Below are 21,602 nucleotides of genomic sequence, written 5' to 3'. Positions count from 1 at the left end.
TACATGGGGCTGCCGTTGAGGTCCACCCGGAGACTCCAGCTGGTGCAGAATGCAGCCGCGCGAGTTGTCTTGGGAGCTTCCCGATACTCCCATGTTACACCTTTGCTCCGCGAGCTGCATTGGCTACCGGTTGCTCTCTGGGTGAGGTTCAAGGTGTTAGTTATGACTTACAAAGCCCTTCATGGCATGGGTCCGGATTACCTACGGCAACACCTGCGACCGGCGTCAACTTCCCTCCGTCCAGTGCGCTCCCACAGAGAGGGCATCCTCAGGGTGCCGCCGATCAAAGAATGCCAATTGGTGACCCCCAGGGGGAGAGCGTTCTCTGTGGGCGCGCCGGATTTATGGAACCATGCTTCCATACTAAAGTACATTTGAAAGAAAATAAGCTGTGGCCATGCCAAAAGATTGTTATTCTAAAACTTTGGGGAATGTGATATATTATGGTGGCTGGACAAAATCTGGAATCAACAACTAACCATGAAATCAGAGCTGCATCTCAACTTTGTGTTTAAAATATGTTGACTGAAGTATATTATGAATTATTGTATAGAATTTGCAAAAGGTTATGAAAAATTGTAATTTATGGTGATTTTTCCCCCTTAATTTTATAAAATTGTGAGCAAAAAAATAAAAGTGGCTTTTAAGTAGCCACATCATGATTGTACTTAACATTATCCCCAACAGAATTAGATCATCTAAAAAACTTGAAGAGCTATTAACAATTACACTTTTACATTGGGAAATTAGTGAAAGTGCTTATGTTAATATTTACCAAAGTTTACCTTTTTTCTCATATCCATTTGGAGCCTTGCTGTTTTACATCTATCTAGAATGTTTTTGGTAGAAGAGACAGTCAATGAACTTTTGTGAAAGTAAGACGGCTTTATAAATGTGGCTGGCATTTTTGTAAGAAATATTTATTAAAGAAATATGAGAGAAACTATCTGAGTGTAACAGGAACAGGCCTTTTTAAGTGTTTCATAGATATTATGCATGTCCATCAGCCTTATTTAAATGTAATGTACTATTCTAATTCTGAAGAAGTTAATTCGTAGACAAGCAAATTTGTTTTGTAATCCAGTGGAACATTTTACTGAGTATATCTGCTCACACTTGGAATTATACCATTCACTTAAGTTAAAACAGGTAAGATCCATTTAAACATTAAACAAAAGTTATTCTAAATTCAGGTGTTTTTACTTCAAAACAAATCTCTATTTGGTATTACTTTTTGAAAACAAATACACATGCTAGAAACTTGGGCGAAACTGTGAATGGTTTTATCTGTCTTTGTATTATTCTAGGAACATGGGCTTTGGTCTGCTTTTTGGACTGTTTTAGCTCCTGTTTTCCATTTTTGGATTGTATTGAAATACTTACATAAATTTTTAAACTGCTATGAAAATGTATGTTGGTGTAGTAATTCAAATAAATACAATAAATGTGCAAACGGGAAATATCTCCTGTATCCAGATATATACTGCTCAAAAAAATAAAGGGAACACAAGATAAGACATCCTACTATTAAATACAGTATTTTAATGTACATGGGGTTACCCTTGAAGACCACTCGGAGGCTCCAGCTGGTACAGAATGCAGCCGCAAGAGTTGTGTTGGGAGTTTCCCGACACTCCCATGTTACACCTCTGCTCCGTGAGCTGCATTGGCTTCCAGTTGTCTTCCGGGTGAGATTCAAGGTGTTGGTAATGACCTACAAAGCCCTACATGGCATGGGTCCGGAATACCTTGGGGAGCACCTGCGGCCGGCGTCAACTTCCCTCCGCCCAGTACGCTCCCACAGAGAGGGCCTCCTCAGGGTGCCACCGGTCAAAGAATGTCGACTGGTGGCCCCCAGGGGGAGGGCGTTCTCTGTGGGCGCGCCGGATTTATGGAACCATCTTCCGGTCGAGCTCCGGATGGCGCCTGACCTCCGCTCCTTCCGGCGCGATCTCAAAACCTACCTTTTCGAACAAGCTGGCCTGGCCTGATGGGATGGGGTTGGGTTTTATTAATCTGTTTTAACCTATTTTTTAATGTGTTTTAACTTATTCATGGGCATTTTGTTTAATCGTTTTTAATTTTTGTATCTTGTTTTTTAATATGTATTGCCCTGTTCACCGCCCTGAGTCCTTCGGGAAAAGGGTGGTATACAAATAAAATTAATAATAATAATAATAATAATAATAATAATAATAATAATAATAATAATAATAATAATAATAATTATGTTGTTTAAGTGTTCCCTTTATTTTTTGAGCAGTATAGTTTAAGATATTTCAGGTAAATATGTAGCATTTTTACATCTGTTGAGCTCAAATGAACACAGAAACATTTGATTCAGTTGACGTACATAAGAACAAAGTTATTAAAATTTATATAGATCACTATTTCCTTTTTAAATATATACGGTACTTGAGGTAACAAGAGATGTACTTCATTCCAATATTAGTTAACCCAGTAGTGTTAACCCAATTCTCTCTGTAGGATTGTAACTTCCATCACCCAGACATCATTATTATGAATAATAATTTTTAGGTCACCCAATTCCAAGGAACTCTGGCCATGGTTTCTCAGACAAAGATGGGACATTAAGTAAAAACAGATCTGTGTACAGTTTATAGACTGTAATATTATATTCAAAGTAGAATAAATAATGCCATTTCTGAGAGGAAAGATAAAGATTAGATTATAGCCAGGGAGCAGTTACAATTGGTTTTTTTCTGAGTGGCTTAGCTGAAACATTTTTTTTTAAAAAATTGAAAAATTAGAACTAGTATACAGCTTCAGGAATAAGAATTGTATCATTTATAGATATAACTTTGGGTGAAAACATCTGTGAAATAATAATGCAAGTAGCCTTGGGGCCTGGACACTTCTGATTTCAAAAACAGGAAGATTATAAAGCTGATACCGTTTAACTTTTTTTTTCTTGTACTGATTTTGAAATGTACAATGAAATTCAGATTCATTGGAAACAGATCTAACAATTCTGGCTAAGATAGCTTTTACATGTTTGCTGTTTTGCAGCATAGTCCTTGGCTATTAATCCTGTTCATATTGTGGTTTATACATGCTATGCCATTTCATGAACAAATACAGTGGGACAAAAAAGTATTTAGTCAGCCACCAATTGTGCAAGTTCTCCCACTTAAAAAGATGAGAGAGGCCTGTAATTTTCATCATAGGTATACCTCAACAATGAGAGACAAAATGGGGGGAAAGAATCCAGGAAATCACATTGTAGGATTTCTAATGAATTAATTCATACATTCCTCGGTAAAATAAGTATTTGGTCACCTACAAACAAGCAAGATTTCTGGCTCTCACAGACCTGTAACTTCTTTTTTAAGAGGCTCCTCTGTCCTCCACTCATTACCTGTATGAATGGCACCTGGTTGAACTTGTTATCAGTATAAAAGACACCAGTCCACAACCTCAAACAGTCACACTCCAAACTCCACTATGGCCAAGACCAAAGAGCTGTCGAACGACACCAGAAACAAAATTGTAGACCTGCACCATGTTGGGAAGACTGAATTTGCAATAGGCAAACAGCTTGGTGTGAAGAAATCAACTGTGGGAGCAATTATTAGAAAATGGAAGACATACAAGACCACTGATAATCTCCCTCGTTCTGGGGCTCCACACAAGATCTCACCCCGTGGGGTCAAAATGATCACAAGAACGGTGAGCAAAAATCCCAGAACCACACGGGGGGACCTAGTGAATGACCTGCAGAGAGCTGGGAACAAAGTAACAAAGGCTACCATCAGTAACACACTACGCCACCAGGGACTCAAATCCTGCAGTGCCAGACGTGTCCCCCTGCTTAAGCCAGTACATGTCCGGGCCCGTCTGAAGTTTGCTAGAGAGCATTTGAATGATCCAGAACAGGACTGGGAGAATGTCATATGGTCAGATGAAACCAAAATAGAACTTTTTGGTAAAAACTCAACTCGTCGTGTTTGGAGGAGAAAGAATGCTGAGTTGCATCCAAAGAACACCATACCTACTGTGAAGCATGGGGGTGGAAACATCATGCTTTGGGGCTGTTTTTCTGCAAAGGGACCAGGACGACTGATCTGTGTAAAGGAAAGGATGAATGGGGCCATGTATCGTGAGATTTTGAGTGAAAACCTCCTTCCATCAGCAAGGGCATTGAAGATGAAACGTGGCTGGGTCTTTCAGCATGACAATGATCCCAAACACACCGCCCAGGCAACAAAGGAGTGGCTTCATAAGAAGCATTTCAAGGTCCTGGAGTGGCCTAGCCAGTCTCCAGATCTCAACCCCATAGAAAACCTTTGGAGGGAGTTGAAAGTCCGTGTTGCCCAGCGACAGCCCCCAAACATCACTGCTCTAGAGGATCTGTATGGAGGAATGGGCCAAAATACCAGCAACTGTGTATGCAAACCTTGCGAAGACTTACAGAAAACGTTTGACCTCTTGTCATTGCCAACAAAGGGTATATAACAAAGTATTGAGATGAACTTTTGTTATTGACCAAATATTTATTTTCCACCATAATTTGCAAATAAATTCATTAGAAATCCTACAATGTGATTTCCTGGATTCTTTCCCCCCATTTTGTCTCTCATAGTTGAGGTAAACCTATGATGAAAATTACAGGCCTCTCTCATCTTTTTAAGTGGGAGAACTTGCACAATTGGTGGCTGACTAAATACTTTTTTGGCCCACTGTACAGATAACTTTATAACTTGGAGGATTGCTTACATAACTCTGCACACTGCTTGGATACAGCAGAAGACTTTAATAATGCTCATATGCCATTGTATTACTTATAATAGGTAAAGAGTGGGACACACCATTAGAGATAAGGGAATCAAAATGTTGCTGAATTACAGTTTTCAGGAACTGTAACCATAGCCCATATTGGCTGGAGAAAGAGCTAAAAGTTCTCAATATCACAGTTAAATTCCACATTCATTATCATCATTAGGTCCTGCCCAGGGCATTCCAGTGGCTTTGATCATTTGTAGCATCTTCGGTATTATTCCAAGGGACATCAATAACCTTAAGATCTTCCTTAAGTGTTTGGCTCCAAGTTTTCCAAGGCCAGCCCCATTTCCTCTTTCCTCCAGGAGGTATCCAATGTAGTGAAATTTTTGGATGCTGATCTTTAGGCATACATACATAAAATATGGCCAACAAGCCACATTCAACATTCATTCACAGTTCCCAACAGATGCCCCAAATCAGATCTTTGTAATACCTCTTCGTAGTGATGTAGTCACAATATGAGATGTGGAGGATTCCTCTCAGGCAATGTTGTTGGAAAATATTTACCCATTTAATCATCTTGGTTGTACACTTATAGGTTTCACAAGCATATATTGCAGTTGGTATAACAGTCTTGAAGAGTTTGTGGTAATACTTGGCTGCCATAGACCAAATTGGGTGTATGCTTGGAACACAGCTACTGCCATTTGAATCCAGTAATGCCCTTATCAGTATCTCTATCAATAGATACAATGCTGCCAAGATAAGTAAATTGTTGGACTTGTTCTATAGTCCGACTGTGGACCGTAAGAGGCATATTATCCTGAGCACCTCCAACTTGCTTACACTTAGTCTTCTCAAAATCTATAAGTAGGCCAATCTTGTTGGCCTCATTATCTAAACTGGTGGTCATTTCTTGCAAGAACCCCTTTGTTTCATCAAGCAGTGTGAGGTCATCCACAAAATCTATCCATAATTCTATGTATAATAAAGTTCTTGGAGAAGAGAAACAAGAATGGTGATAGTATAAAAATCCCACATTACTAATACCAAAAACAAAGGACATATTTGAGTACCATTTTCAAGTTAGTACTTGAATCAAAAGGATTAGATAATTTCACCCGTGGCCTGATTTGATGAGATTTTAGAATATCTTAATAACAATGCATGAAGGCTGATGGAAACACTTTCAATAAGAAAGTAGAGTAACCATTTTTAACAAGTTAATTATTACTAAGACAGCAGTGCTTTCTTTCTTTATTTATTTTGCTTTTTTGTGCATTTTATATGAATCCTTCTTCTTTATGAATTATAAATAAACCCTAACCTCTTTTAATAGTGACCTGATTTAGAGTAAACTTTATTCAAGAAGAAATGATTTGTCATATAGGAGTCCTAAATGTCTATAATTTCAAAAGAGGAAAGCTGCTGTTCTTCTTTTGAATGATCCAAGGACAGGGAAGATGAAGAGGACAAAATATTTTTCTCATTCCTATCCCATCAATCAATCTCTAAGCCAGGGTGGCAGTTTATTTTTTGCACTATCTGTATGCCTTAGAAGCTTGGAACAAAGGAACTTTTCATGGGTATGTGTGTTTTAGTTCTCTCTTACAAGAAGCCAAACGTTGGAGGAAGACTGTGTCCTCCAAGCCAAGGCAGCTTACAAATAAATAATTTCTATGTTTTCCATTACAAATCCAAAATTCACTCTAGGAGAGAGAAGGGCAAATGTGACGTTCTTATAACTCTCAGCAACAATGAATATAAAGCCTATACAACTGAACTCTTAGGGGAAACTAAGTTGAGTTTTACAGCTATATATTTCTAATCTCCAGTTTAGAAAAAAGCATAGAACTTTTCAATTCACAGAGATTGGTATACCTAGTTGCTAGAAAGGGTGGAGAAGCAAAGATGGAAAAGCCCTTCAGAAAAAGCAAAATGCCTACATACATCAGAACAAAAGTACAATTTAGTATTAAGTAAAATAAAATTTAGTACTGAAGCCATAATTCAAGGTTTAATGCCAGGTATTATATATCATTATGCAGATTGTAGTTAATGCCAGAATTGGTAGATTAGGAGTGTACATGTAAAATCATGAAGTCTGAAATTATTAATTTTTAATTCCACCTTTTTTTATTAAAGTATGAATGCCTTTAAGCTGCATAATACTTTACATACATTGGAAAGCAATAAGCATATTTATTAAAGGTGCAATTCCTCCTCAGTATGTTTGCATGATAAATCTATATGCTCTAATAGTCACTGCATACACACACAGACAGACAGACAGACAGACACACACACACACACACACGTGCATATTCAGACACAATGAAAAAGTTTCCATAGCTATCTGCTCTGATTTGCTTTCTTTTAAGGCTTCTGTAAGGTGCCCAGTGCTCCTAACATTACCACAACTTATGAACAAGTCTGTATGAAGTGCAGCATTACCTATATATTAGTAATCAGCACTTTGTCTCAAAAATGTTAAAAATATTTATGAACCCTTACATCTGTGAACTGAAAACATTTCAGGAAATATTAACAGGAAGTTAATATTTCAGGAAATATTAGCAGAATATTAACAAACTTTCTGCCACTAAACCTGATCTTAAAGAATCTTATACTTATCATTATCAGATGCTAACGATTAATATGCTAGTTTAAACTGAACGCTGGAGCACAAGTAAATAAGCTGATGTAGATTCTGTTCATGGCAAGACTATTGCAAAATGAAAGTTTGTGCCTGAAGCAAGGTAGACTCTGCCTTACAGCCCAACTAATATATATTCAGGATGTTCATCCTTAGACAGTGGTCTGATTTAATGGACATGATATAAAAGAGGAAATTTACATTCAGGTGTCCCACCATTCACTTGGCATCCCTGCAATTCATCTTTTAAACAATGGCACTAAGGGGGAAATATGTGACTGAAAGTACATTTTAAAAGCTTAAATGAATAAAAGAAAATATAACATATGATTATAACTTGTAAATGTTAAGCGTATGTTAATACTCAAACCATGAAATGTGGATTAATTGTTAGGCTGTCAAACTGCAGGTAGAAATTTCAGCCCGGGAAGTGATAAAAAGAGAGCAGATGATCCTCAAATTGTATTCTCTTTGTCTGTAGAAGATGTACTACATGCTAACAACAAATTCTGAAAGATCTCATTGTTAAATCTGCTCAGTGAATTTCAACAAGGAGATTGAAATAATTACAAACCATAAGACAAGAACTTGAATTCCAAAGCTTAAAATAAGTTTGAAACATCAAATGGACAAATGACTAAACAAGAAATTTTATCACATTAAAACAAAAACAAAAACAAAATCCAGCAGCAGATTTCAATGTTATGTAATTATAATAAAGAAGCATGTTTTCAGGAAATTTTCTGAATTGCTTTTAAAAAACAATGAAAAAGGTGATTAGAGAAATTTTGGAAATTCATCATTCCCAAATTGAATGGTTGTTCATTTATTTTATATATATGTTTATGTTCCCAGGGCCATTTTTTCTGTTGCTTAACCATCAAAAAAACTGAAATTCAGCCATCATCAGATTCTAATTCTTGAGACATTTCTTCAGACGAGCTATTCCTGTGGATCCGGCCATCACTCTTCATGCTATGGAAAGTTTTCTTAAAGGCCTCCATCATAGCATGAGCTAACTTCTTGGCCTCTAGCTTGCTCTCACATTCTACAGCATGACAGTCCATCTGATAGGACAAATCATCATTGATTTCCCGATATACCCAAGCAAAAATATTTGGGCTCACATGGTGATCAGCAGTGCAGTAAGCAATACGAGCAACCTGAAAGGTATCCATGTGGATAGTGGCCTCTCCTTTGAGGTCCAGATGATGAAGCCAAACCTGGAAAGGGCGGATTTCTAGGAGGGCATTAGCTGGGAAGATGTCCTCTCTAGCAAGGGTGTGCTTCTTCCACAATTCAATTACTGGCTTTTCTGTGCAACCGGACAAAAACTGCATCCCTGTTGTAGAAACTTTTCCCAAGTATGTAACCTGGTACAAGAGAAAAAGAAAAAAGTTAGTCATCCAAATGCTAACATTATAATGCCCAGTAATTGTTCCACCAAATTCATCATTATTACTGAAAATTTCTGCAGAACTTAATCACCTCTAAAAGTCAATATTCCTTCAAAATGCTACACATTCAGGAGTCAAATATCACATCACAATTTTACAAAAAGAAAAGAAAACAGAGAAACTACTACTAGCTTTGCAGTTCTCAAATGTGCAGGTAGTCCTCAACTCATTACAACAATTGGAACCTGAATTTTTATCACTAATTGATGCAATTGTAATACAAAATACAGCACTATGTGCAGTCCTGGATGCTGTCATTAACTGAATCTGAGTCATTAGGTGTGGCAACTTCTTCCCCCTTTCCCACAGCCAAAATCAGTGGGGATGTCAGCAAGACGTTGCAAGCAGATCTGCAGGCAGGTTAAGTGGCTGCTGCTGGATTGGGGAGGGTACAAGGAGTTACAGTACCCAAGAGGCACAAAGTAGTGCAGGGAGGGCATGTGAGGGTGAGTGAGGGGATGAGGGAGAGTCAGGAAAGGATGCATGTGGATGTGAAGGGTGCACAAAAATGCAGCATAGGTTGGGGGGATGCACAAGGAACAAGAGTATATGAGAGGTGCAGCATGGGTCAGGTGCAAGAAGATGTGAAGGGTGCACAAAAATGCAGCATGGATTGGGGAGGCTGCAAAAGAAGGCAAGGGTGTATGAGACGTGCCACGCAGGTCAAGAAGGGTAGATGAGCCACTGGTCAGTGTGCAAGTGTTCATGAAAAGCGTTATGTGGACTGGGGAGAATATGTGATGGTGCAGAGTGGCTGGAAGGGACGCGGTGGCTCAGTGGGTTAGGACACTGAGCTTGTCAATCAGAAGGTCGGCAGTTTGGCGGGTTGAATCCCGAGTGCCGCGTAACAGAGTGAGCGCCTGTTACTCGTCCCAACTTCTGCCAACCTAGCAGTTTGAAAGCACCTAAAAAATGCAAGTAGAAAAATAGGGACCACTACAGTGGGAAGGTAACAGCGTTCCATGTTCCTTTGATAATATCAATCAGCTGTACACTTCGGTTCTCTACAACTGCAATATCTGGCGTTTTGTGTTCCAAATGGCGATCTGTCTGTATTCAGAAGTCCCACAAGATCTTCACTCTCTCATTCTTGACAACTTTTTCCACCCTATGTTCCCATGACTTTTCGGACACAGGCAAATCATATTTTTTACACAATGCCCAATGGATTAGTTTAGCAACTCGGCCATGTCTAGCTTTGTAATCAGTTTGCATGATTGAAACGACAGTTTCAAGTTTGTCGCTGCAAAGTTGGCAAATTGGGTTGTCAGAAGATTTTTGTATCTTCACTTTCATGGCATTAGTTTGTAGCGCTTGTTCTTGAGCAGCCAGTATTAAGCCTTCTGTTTCTTTCTTGATGGTTCCCATCTTAAGCCATGCCCATGTCAAGTTGTTATCACATTTTCATTCAATGTTTTTCAAATGCTGTCCATGCAAAGCTTTGGTTTTCTGTCTATTTAATCTGTCATCCAGCCGTTTTTCCTTATATTCTGCCTTTGTTTCTGTTATTTTTATAATGCTCTCTGTTTTCACAGCCTGAAGCAATTTTTCTGTACTTTGATTTACATAGTTATTCAAACTTCATTTTAATTCCTCTACAGTTTGGTGGATTTGTAGTAGCCCTGTGCCCCCTATTCTTCTTGGCAGGTACAACCTGTCAATGTCACTTCGTGGATGTAGAGCGTGGTGCATATTCAAAAGTTTATGCGTTTTCTGGTCTAAGTGTTCCAATTCAGCCAAAGTCCAGTTGATATTATTATTATTATTATTATTATTATTATTATTATTATTATTATTATTATTATTATTATTATTATTATTATTATTATTATTTATCATCACCATCACTATGCATTTTTAGGATGGTGGGTGGGAGGCAACTTGGAAATTGCAATGTTTAAAACCATTAGCCACCATTATTTCATATGAGGAAAGCAAGATAACTTTATTTCATATGGAAAAAATGAAAAAAAGAATTCTCAAGTTGTTGAGGCTACAGCAACTCCCAGAATTCCTCAGCTATCATACAGGTGGTCCTCTCTTGCCTTGTTTAATCATCATTCAAAGTTTTGATGGTTGGGAAAAAAAACAACTTTGTGACCCAATACTTACATTTATAGGGATTGCGGCATCCAATGGTAATGTGATGAGCATTTGTGAGTTTACCAACGAGCTTCCAACAAGCACAATTAGTGGAAATTGTGGAAGTAAAATGCATGTTGCAGTCATATGATATCTCATATAACAATTTCAATTATTTGCTTAACAATGAAAATGGAAAGTAACACTGTAAGCCTAGCATGGTCACTGATTTTTCAGTTAGTGACTGCAGTGCTTAGCCATTGGAACTAGTTGCTAGTGCCACGTGTGGTTGTTAAGCAAGGATTATCTGTAGTTTTTAATTCTAGAAATTTATTGCAATATGTGCAATTTATGCATAGTAGGAACTAAGCACAGCTGCATATCATCTTCAGATACTGCTATGTCACAGAATTTAGCTACCTTCAAAGATATTCATAGTCTTGATCTTCTGCAGGAAACACGTATCTAACAACTTTCAGCTGTTTCCTCCAAACAGTCTCACAATCTAAGATGCCATACATGTTACGGTTTACTAAAGAAAAAAAGAAGCAGCACAAAAACTTCACTATATTCGCTACAGAGCCAAACAATTAAAGTCCCATATTATGTAGCTAATTAACAAAATATGCATGTTATAAAAAGGAAAAAATAATATATAATTCTGGAACTGCATATGGATGTTTTTAGAAATATTTGAAGTTGAAAACACTTTTTTTTAAAACGCCTACTGAGCACAGTAGTGTTTGACAGTCAAGATCTCAATGAAAGAAAAATGCTTTGATGTAACCCTCCCCCCAAACACACAATATTTTTAATCTTTTAAAACTATACACTACATGAAAGACAAGTACACAGTTACTGGCAAAACATGCTAAACCAGGGGTCCCCAACCCCTGGTCCATGGACCAGTTCTGCCAGCAACTGATCCACGCAAACAAGCAAAGTTCCATCCATGGGATGCAGGTAGCACACAAAACCACACTCTCTGTTCCATGGAAAAACCTTTCTCCATGGAACCGGCCCCTGGTGCCCAAAAGATTGCGGACCTCTATGCTAAACTAAAGGGGGACAGGTCAATCTGTTTCAAAAAACATTTTATTTCTCACCTGAAATACTACAAATGCACATCAGTATTTCTCAAACCTTAATATGCACAGCAGCATTTCTGTGCATTTTCCATTGGATTAGATGAAAAAGGTATTAGACTTAAAAGATATTATGATGATCAATGCTATCTTTCATAAAATAAAAGGGAATCTGTCCAGTTTGCTTTATGCACTGTTTATTGTTTGCTTTTAGAAAAATTAGTTTGAAATAGTTTTGATCAGATTTCAGGACAAAAGTGCTACAAGAAGAGGATGAAGAATAGTCCTTTCTACATTATATGCAAATAAGTGGGGTTTTAAGTCCATCTACTTTCTTTGGAAAAAGGAAGCAATACAGGTGGTCCTCAACTTATGACTATTCATTTAACTGAAGTTACAATGGCACTGAAAAAAGTGATTCATGAACAGTCCTCATATGACCCTGTGGTCACATAATCAAAATGTAGACTCTTGACAACTGGCCTGTATTTATGATGACAGCAGCATCACACCTATCACCATTTGCAACCCTCCCAAGGCCTTATGACAAGCCAAGTCATGTCATTTTGGGGAATCCAAATTTACTTAACAGCTGTGCAAACAGCTTAATGACTGGGATGATTTGCATAGTGATTGCGATGAAAAAGCTCATAAAATTGATTGAGACTCACTTAATAACAACATCACTTAGCAACAAAACTTCCAGTCCCAATTGTACTCCTAAGTTGAGGACTACCTATGCACCAATGAAAATAAGGCATGAATAGTTATCCAATAGTGGCACCATCAAACTATATTAGACATCAACCTGTATGAATCTCAGCCAGTTTGCAGTCTGAACATTGTATATTATTATTTACATTGGTAAAGCCTGGTTGAGAATGTACAACTGACAAATTATGCATTAAGCTTAGAATGTGGTCAAAAGTCCAATGATTAATATAGTCAAAGAAATTATCTTCTATGCCCAGAACATTAAACTACATCTGATTTATTCATTTATTTTTTAAAAAACCCTTTTTATATTGCCTGTTTATTATTATTTAAATTCATGATTTGGGCAGATAGCAATATCAAAAGAAATTTAAAAACCAGAAAGAATAGAAAAACAAGACACAAAAACAGCAGCCAGGATAAAAACACCTTTATCAATCAAAATCAAAATCGACATAACCATTGTATGCCTAAGCCACACCTTCTGACCCTCAGGCCTGATTTCCGATTTCCAGGCAATACACAACAATATATAAATCAGTGACATTACTGGAACTGTACGCCTCGACTGCAGTATGGAAGACAATTTCTTTGGTGGCCTAGGATTTAGAATTTATTTTTAGAAGCTAAAAAGCTCTGCAATAACCTTTTATTAAATACAGAGATCCTTTTTAAATTTACATTTAAATTAAAATGTATGTTTGTTGGAAGCACATTGATTATAGCAAGAGTCAGAACGACTCTCCAACCCAACCATCGCACCCAGAGCAGCCTCCATTTTTTATTTTTAATTGCATTAGATCTCACACAATAATGCCAAACTCATGAGATTTCTCTGTGGGCGCTCCGGCTTTGTGGAATCAGCTGCCGGTTGAGCACCGGATGGCACCGGATCTCCGCTCCTTCCGGCGCGGGTTAAAGACCCATTTATTTGAACAAGCTGGCCTGGCCTGATGGGGAAATACTTAGGGTTTTAATATTTATATATATTTTTATTGTTTTTATTGTGGGAAATAATTTAATTCTTTTTTAACTTTTGTACTTTTGTAGTTTTAAGATATGCCCTGTTCACCGCCCTGAGTCCTTCGGGAGAAGGGCGGTGTAAAAATTTAATTAATTAAATAAATAAATAAATAAATAAATAAATAAATAATTATAAGATTTTGGGGACACCAGGCCAACATGAAAGTTTTTGCAAGGTATCCAGTCCCAGAAAAGCTTGCTAAACTCTGGACATTGTTTTAAACTCTAATGCTATTTTATTGATTAATTTGTTTGTGATAGGCTCTTTTCAATACTTTTGAAAATAGAGAATGAAAAAACTTTTAAATAAATGAAATCACAAAGTCTATCAATCATTGCCTTCCTGTTTATACCCAAAGTTCTTATTTATCTCTTTTCCAAACAATGCACAGCAAGGAGCTTTTAGACACAGTTGTTATGTATAGAAAAAGACTGGTTAAATTATATAAATGTTTATTTTGGGCATTTCAGGAGTCCTATTTCATCAAATAAGTCAGATGTAAAAGCAGGCATTTTTTATTCTTAACTTTCAATATTTTACTTTAATATATTTTATCAGGATTTTAAATGTATGGATATATATTTAAGGATCATGGCTGTATCAATTTACTTTTTATTTTTACTAGTTAATTTCTTACAGGTTTGGATTTTTAATGGATTTTAGACATGATAATTTCTTAACCTATTATAAGAATAATGCATGGTTGGCTTTCTGATAGTGCTCAAGAAGATAGGACTTGCCCTATAATCACAGTGAAAAAAACTTTTAAAGAGAGAACAAAAGATGCAATTTTTTAAAGCAAGCTCTTATTCACTCCACAGCTTTAAATGTTGGTTGCCTTTGCGGACTAATTAGCTGAACTATCATTAAAGAAAATACTGGTTGCCTTAAATCAGGAAATGCATCTAAGCAATTGTGAAGGGATGTACTTATTACATTACACAAATGCAGTTGCCTCATAAGAGTTTAAACAAAATGCCTGAGCAATCATACTTGGAGCCAAGTCTTTTCAACAACATGATTCTAGAATACTATTTGAAGGCCAAAAAATGTTAATTTATGGGTTATGCTCTGCAGAGTTGCAGTGACATGTGGAAAATTTATCCATCTGCAGACTGGCTTGGTTCATATTGCTGTTTCAGTCCAGACCATAAACTCCAATTGACTTTATTTATGTAACTTCTCAAGTTATCTCCAGATTTGATGACACATTCAGTCTTAACTCAGGGACAGGGAACACTTTGGAGATTCCACCGCCTTCCAGACAAATTTCAGAAGTTCCAGGTTAATATATATTTCTAAAGTTAATCATCCCAAAAGACAAGGGTCCTGCAAACACTCCTATTTCAGAGAGAACACAGTTTGTCCATTGCTATCACAATGCTTCTTTTAGTGATATATTCCCAACAGTCTCTCTGAAGTACCAACAAACTTACAAAAAAAAAAGCAAATCAAAACAAATTATCTTCAAAGTTGCTAGCTTATAACAATAATATTATTTTTAAAAAGATTCACTCTAGTAAGCCCATCTAAATAATTTCATGGTTCAGGCTGCAATGAAATCAAACAGCTTTTTTAAAAGTTAGAAAAATCTCATTTTAAATCCTCACTAACTTGTAATCTCCAGGTAAACTGGACTAAAATCATAATGCATTGCACAGCAACAACATACTGACATAGATTGGCATAAACTGAAGTCCAATGTGCAACAAGAAGGCTGCCCCTAAGCTGGACTTGGAGAGCATGTTTTGGCACAGGGAGAAAAGGGAATAAAAATAACTGGACCAAATGAATACGAGTCACTTGATTGAGCTGGTTGGCAATAGAAATTGAACAAATACCGTAAATAAAAATATAAACAAACAAACAAATCAATTAAATATATATAGCTTTATGTTCATGATACTGGATAAATATGTACGAGTGCATTTTTAATTCATCTAATTTTACATCATGTACTACCAGGCCGTTTGGAATACAACTATCCCTCAGATTATGTATTTTTCTAAATTTTCTTAACAAAATTTTTAATTTAATTGAGAATGCAACCAATAGAGAAAACTAAATATAATAATGTGTATCAGAAAAAATTACACATGAAAATGTAAATGAATATTCATATTGTTTTAAAAACATACAGTACTGTAATTTAGAAAATTAACTAAGTGGATTAATGCATGCAAAATTAAAATAGACTATATGCAGATTAACTCATTGATACTTACTTAGACTATATAAAAATTGGAAGCAAAATGTGGTTTCTTATTATTATCACTGACACATCTGCCAGCCAATCTTAGTGGGTGAAAAATTAATGTAAACATTCATATAGATAATTTTAAATAGATTAAAGTTGATGAAGTCATCCTCCACTGTTAAATATACTCTGTTAAATATACTATGTCAATCAAAATTAAACAAGCTCTAAAAACAAAGCAAGTCAATTTGGTTGAAAAAAATAGAAAATGTTTTAGGACAGGGCTTTTCAACCAGTGGTATGGGTACCACCTGTGGTACATTAGCACCTGTCACGTGGTATCCTACAAAAGTGGTAGCAGGGGAGGGGAATGAGCTGAACTGGTGGCAGCACCGCACAAGCCTGAGCGAGAGATGGCTGGAGCTGCAGGGCTGTCAGGGCTCAGTGGAAGTGCCAGGATCAGCACTTCTTTGGGGCTGTCAGGGCTCAACAGAAGTGCCGGGATCAGCACCAGGCTCCAGCTGGAGCTCGGCACTGATCCTGGTGCTTCTGCTGAGCCCAGAAGAAGCATCGATCAGCTGGAATGTTGCAGCATCTCCAGGGTCTTGTGATTTACATTCAGATGCTTGGCAACTGATTCATATTTATGACAGTCACAGTGTCCCAGGGTCATGTGAAGTGACCAAAACCTGCTGCAACCCCCCAGCAGATGGGGGGAATAAAAACCAAACACCCCCGCCCCACCCCCGCTGCCAATCCTCAACAGAAATGCTCACAACAATGAAAACCTCGGACAGGAGGAAGAGTGCTGCTGGGCGGGCAGGCAGGCATCTTGCTCGGCTGTTGCTTGGGGGGCACTTTTTTCAGTGCCACTGTAACTTCAAACAGTCACTAAGTGAACTGTTGTAAGACAAGGACTACCTGTACTTCATCACTTTTTTCCCTTTTTTTGGTCATCATATTTTTGACACCTTGCTAGGCGACTGGTGGTACTTGGATATTGCCATATCCTAAAAGTGGTACAGTGGGTGAAAAGGTTGAAAAAAGCCCTGTTTTAGGAGGTCCATTTTATTTCTAGATGACAAAAATATTACATTTAATACATGTAACTAGTTTTAATTTTCCTTTCATTGTTACTTACAACAACGGAGATACAAGAACCCATGATGTAGGCCAATTTTTTAATTTAATTTAGTTAATTTCCACTTTGCTTCATTTATATTCCATCCAAAGTCACTGAGCAATTCTAAGTCAAAATTCAAATAAACAAATTACAAGATCCCACATAGCATACAAATCAAAGTTGGCATTCATTCTGGTTAGTGTCTATCACAGTCATAACCCTTGAAAGTGAAATATAACTTGCTCCCACTTGTAGTTTGGGCAGAATTCCTTTAGTACTCCATAACCCAAATGTCTGCCAATAACTCTGGTGATTAGGACTGTTACATTGTAACAATTGCTCTTAATTTGATTGTTCTGTGTGTGCATCTACTGCAGCACACACATTTACTACTCTGGATTGAAGATGTCCATGGCAAAAGTGCACTTGGACACAAGAACAAAAATATTTCATTTATTTAGTTATTTATTTAAAAAAAATTCTGACCTTTTCATTGAAAAGACTACTCTAGTTGGCGTATACATTCTCATTTTTTGCTTATCAAATGCAGCCAGCACATAATTTGATGTTTCAACGGGATTCTTAATATGCAAAGACACTAACCATTGTGGCTGACACTAACAGACTTTGAAATGGCTTGTGATCTATTAAAATGTGCACTTCCTACAAATAAAATTTATATAAAATGTTTTATAGATGGCACTTGCCACCAGCAAGAGTAGCAAAAATGTTTAAAACATGCCAGATAAATGTTGGAAATGTACTTATTACCATGTTATTACCATGTTTGGTAGACATGTGACAAGGTATAGAGTTATTGGAAAAAGATACATGCTTGGCTAGAAAAGATGTTTAAACCTGAACTTTTTTTATTAGGTATAATGCCAGAAAAGACTGATAAAGTATATATTTGATTTTGCATGTTACAATAATGTCAAGAATTATATTTGTGCAACATTGGAAAAATTAAGCAATACCATCAGATAAAGAAATAATTAAAAAATAGAATGTGCAGAGATGGATAGACTGACTATGAGACTGAAAGAAAAAGAAGAAACAGAATATTACCAAACTTGGGACTTATTTTATCGATGGCTAGAGGAAAAAATAAAGGATTAGGAACTAAATATGTATGTAAACTCAGACAGCACATTTGTTGAATAAATACTACTGAATGTATGGGAGGGGAAACCAATAATTTTTTAAATAAAATAAAATAAAATAAAATGTGGGAAAATGAATCAGGATAAATCAAGATTATAATCTATGGTTTATATTTTTCTCATTTGCTTTATACATTTACTTTTTTGTTGTGTTTTAATTGATTTTATGATTGTTCAGTGCTCATAATCATGTGTTTGAGATGCGTGGCTATGAAAAATGAATGAATGAATGAATGAATATTGGGGCTTTTTTAAAAAAAGATCAGCTGGGAAAATACTTTATTGTTCAGTCCAGCTCAGACCATTATTCAACTCTGCTTAAATTGTTCAATGCGGTTAAGAAACTATGTATGAGAATTTCCTGCTTTAATATGTAAAAGAGAATAAACTATCAAAGATCAGCAAGTAAATGTCCAAAACAAAAGGTCTGCCCAAGAAAACAATGTTTTTATCTCATCAACATTTCCAAATATAGATGAAATGCTATGGAACTCAGGTCACCCATTACAGTAACATTCCCATACTCTCAGTCAAAATCTTCTCTTTCAAATGTAAACACTGTCTAATCTACCAGCATGATTTCAGCCTTTATTTCTACCCAATTAAAAAAATTGTGGAGATTATTAACAAAGTAAGAGATGAAAAACTCATTTTTATATGACTGTCAACGCTGCTATGTTCTTGCTTTGACAACAGAGAGAAATGCAGCCATTTTTCTTCTATTTCTTTTAGAGTTACAGCAAGTGATGCTGAGAGGGGGAATGTGGATGAGAATCCAGCTAGTCATAACAATAATAACTCAGCCATGAGAACCCAAGGTCATTGGGCACTAAGTTGATAGTTTTGGTGAGCCGGAGAGCTGGGGACAAAGCCTGCACTTCAAACTAATTGGGAAATATGATTTATGGCTGTTTTTTGGAGGAGGGAATTGTGCTTTGTTACATTGTACCCAGGGGAGGGGAATTTAGTTTTTGGTTTCAACTATGTAGTGCTGATACTATGTTTCTCGAATAAAAGATTCTTTAAGGTAAACAATACCTCAAAGTTTTTTTGAAGAGTTTCATCTGTCGGAACCATGACAATGACAATCTGAGCTACAAACAGATTTACTGAATGATTCTACAGATGGCTCAATAGTGGACATTTCAGGAAATACAAAAACAAATATTTAAAAACATTGAGACAATGGAAAATTAGAATCTTTAATTATAAGCACATACACACAGAGATACAAATCCTTCACATCTATTGCAAAAGAACACATTTTAATATACATTAGAAAAACATCAGTAGGGATGTTAGAACAATTGAATGTGTGCTAGATGAACGTACAAATATTATAACATTTTTAAAGTCCCATGAAATGGGCTGCTTAACCCATTATCTAAATAAAAAGATAATGCCATTGATTTCAAATGGTAAGAACATCAGGACAGCAACTTTTCAGATGAATATTTTGGGCAGCACCCCAACATTTTATATGAATCAGTAGATTGCTTACAATTTCCATTTCCATTCAGTTTTCCCAAAACCAGAAATCAGACAAAACATTAAATTAATTACACTAAACAGCTCAGGCACCATCAAAGCTGACACCAGTGAGAGTATAGAACAACTGAAAGAAGTAGTGCAAGATCGGAAGATGTGGAGAGATCTGACTCATAGAATCGCCAAGAGTTGGACATGACTAAATGAATAAACACTTTTAAACAGCTCAGAATTCTAAAAAAATTCATTAATAAAAATTTATAGTTACAAAACTACTCAACATTACCATTACAGTGCAACTTGGATAAGGTTTGTAGGTCAGTTACTGCTATTAGTAGAGCCTGTATTCAAAACTTATTGCATTAGTTGAAACATTGCTAAAATAACAGTACAATGTAAGAAGAGATGCATATAACATTGAGACAGAATATGAAACATTTCTATGTACAATGGATCTATTGAATCGTAAATGTTTAATTTTAACAAAAGAATATAGTAAGTTCAGACCTATAATATAAACATGCATTTAACATGTATACTGTTTTTGTAGTAATATAAATAACTAAGAATTAACAATCTTCCCATGAATTATTATATCAGTTGTATCAGCTGGCGAAGGTTGTTGAGAGTGTGGTGGCGCATCAGCTCCCTCTGTTCCTGGAGGAAACTGATTATCTGGACCCGTACCAATCGGGCTTCAGGCCTGGACACAGCACGGAGACGGCATTGGTCGCGCTGGTGAATGATCTCTGGAGGGCTAGGGACAGGGGTTGCTCCTCTGTCCTGGTCCTATTAGATCTCTCAGCGGCTTTCGATACCATCGACCATGGTATCCTGCTGCGGCGTCTCAGGGGGCTGGGAGTGGGAGGCACCGTTTTACGGTGGTTCTCCTCCTACCTCCAGGGCCGCTCGCAGTCGGTGTTGACAGGAGGGCAGAGATCCGCCCCGAGGTCTCTCATTTGTGGAGTCCCTCAGGGGTCGGTTCTCTCGCCCCTCCTGTTCAACATCTACATGAAGCCGCTGGGCGAGATCATTCGTGGTTTTGGGGTGGGGTATCACCAGTACGCTGATGATACCCAACTTTTTCTTTCCACCCCGAACCAACCCAGTGATGCCCTCTCCGTGATGTCCCGGTGCCTGGAGGCGGTTCAGGTCTGGATGGGGAGAAACAGGCTTCGTCTCAATCCCGCCAAGACTGAGTGGCTGTGCGTATCGGCGTCTCGGGTTAACCAAGTTATTCCACCTCTAACGATGGGGGGTGAGGTGTTACCCCCCGTTGATAGGGCTCGCAACTTGGGCGTCCTCCTGGATTCACGGCTCAATTTTGAAGATCACATAGGAGCCGTGACCAGGGGGGCTTTTGCACAGGTTCGCCTGGTGCGCCAGTTGCGTCCCTATCTGGACCGAGACGCCCTACGCACAGTCACTCATGCGCTTGTGACCTCCCGTTTGGACTACTGCAACGCTCTCTACATGGGGCTGCCCTTGAAGACCACTCGGAGGCTTCAACTGGTGCAGAATGCGGCCGCGCGAGTTGTAATGGGGGTTTCCCGATACTCCCATGTAACACCTCTACTCCGCGAGCTGCATTGGCTTCCGGTTGCCCTCCGGGTGAAATTCAAGGTGCTGGTTATCACCTATAAAGCCCTACATGGCCTGGGTCCGGGTTATTTGAGGGAACACCTGCTGCCGGCATCAAACGCCCTTCGCCCAGTGCGCTCCCACAGGGAGGGTCTGCTCAGGGTTCCGCCGGTGAGAGATTGCCGGCGGGTGACACCCAGGGATAGGGCCTTCTCGGTGGGAGCGCCTGCCCTCTGGAACCAGCTGCCGGTAGAGCTGAGGACTGCTCCCGACCTCCGATCATTCCGCC

At 37.7% G+C, this 21,602-nt stretch overlaps 1 protein-coding gene across 1 annotated transcript in view; it reads right to left on the bottom strand.

Moving 5' to 3' along the window:
* Nucleotides 1-6,880: 6,880 nt before the first annotated feature.
* The window catches only part of PID1 (phosphotyrosine interaction domain containing 1), an 85,556-nt gene continuing 70,834 nt past the window's right edge, over nt 6,881-21,602 (bottom strand). Inside the window, exon 3 of the mRNA XM_083364951.1 lies at nt 6,881-8,772. Within this exon, the coding sequence (XP_083221077.1) occupies nt 8,296-8,772 (477 nt within the window). The 3' untranslated portion in view covers nt 6,881-8,295. The remainder of the gene's footprint in view (nt 8,773-21,602) is intronic.

The sequence above is a fragment of the Vipera ursinii genome (assembly GCF_947247035.1).
Source record: "Vipera ursinii genome assembly, chromosome: 5".
NCBI classification, from domain to species: domain Eukaryota; kingdom Metazoa; phylum Chordata; class Lepidosauria; order Squamata; family Viperidae; genus Vipera; species Vipera ursinii.
This window is presented reverse-complemented; position numbering and strand designations above follow the sequence as displayed.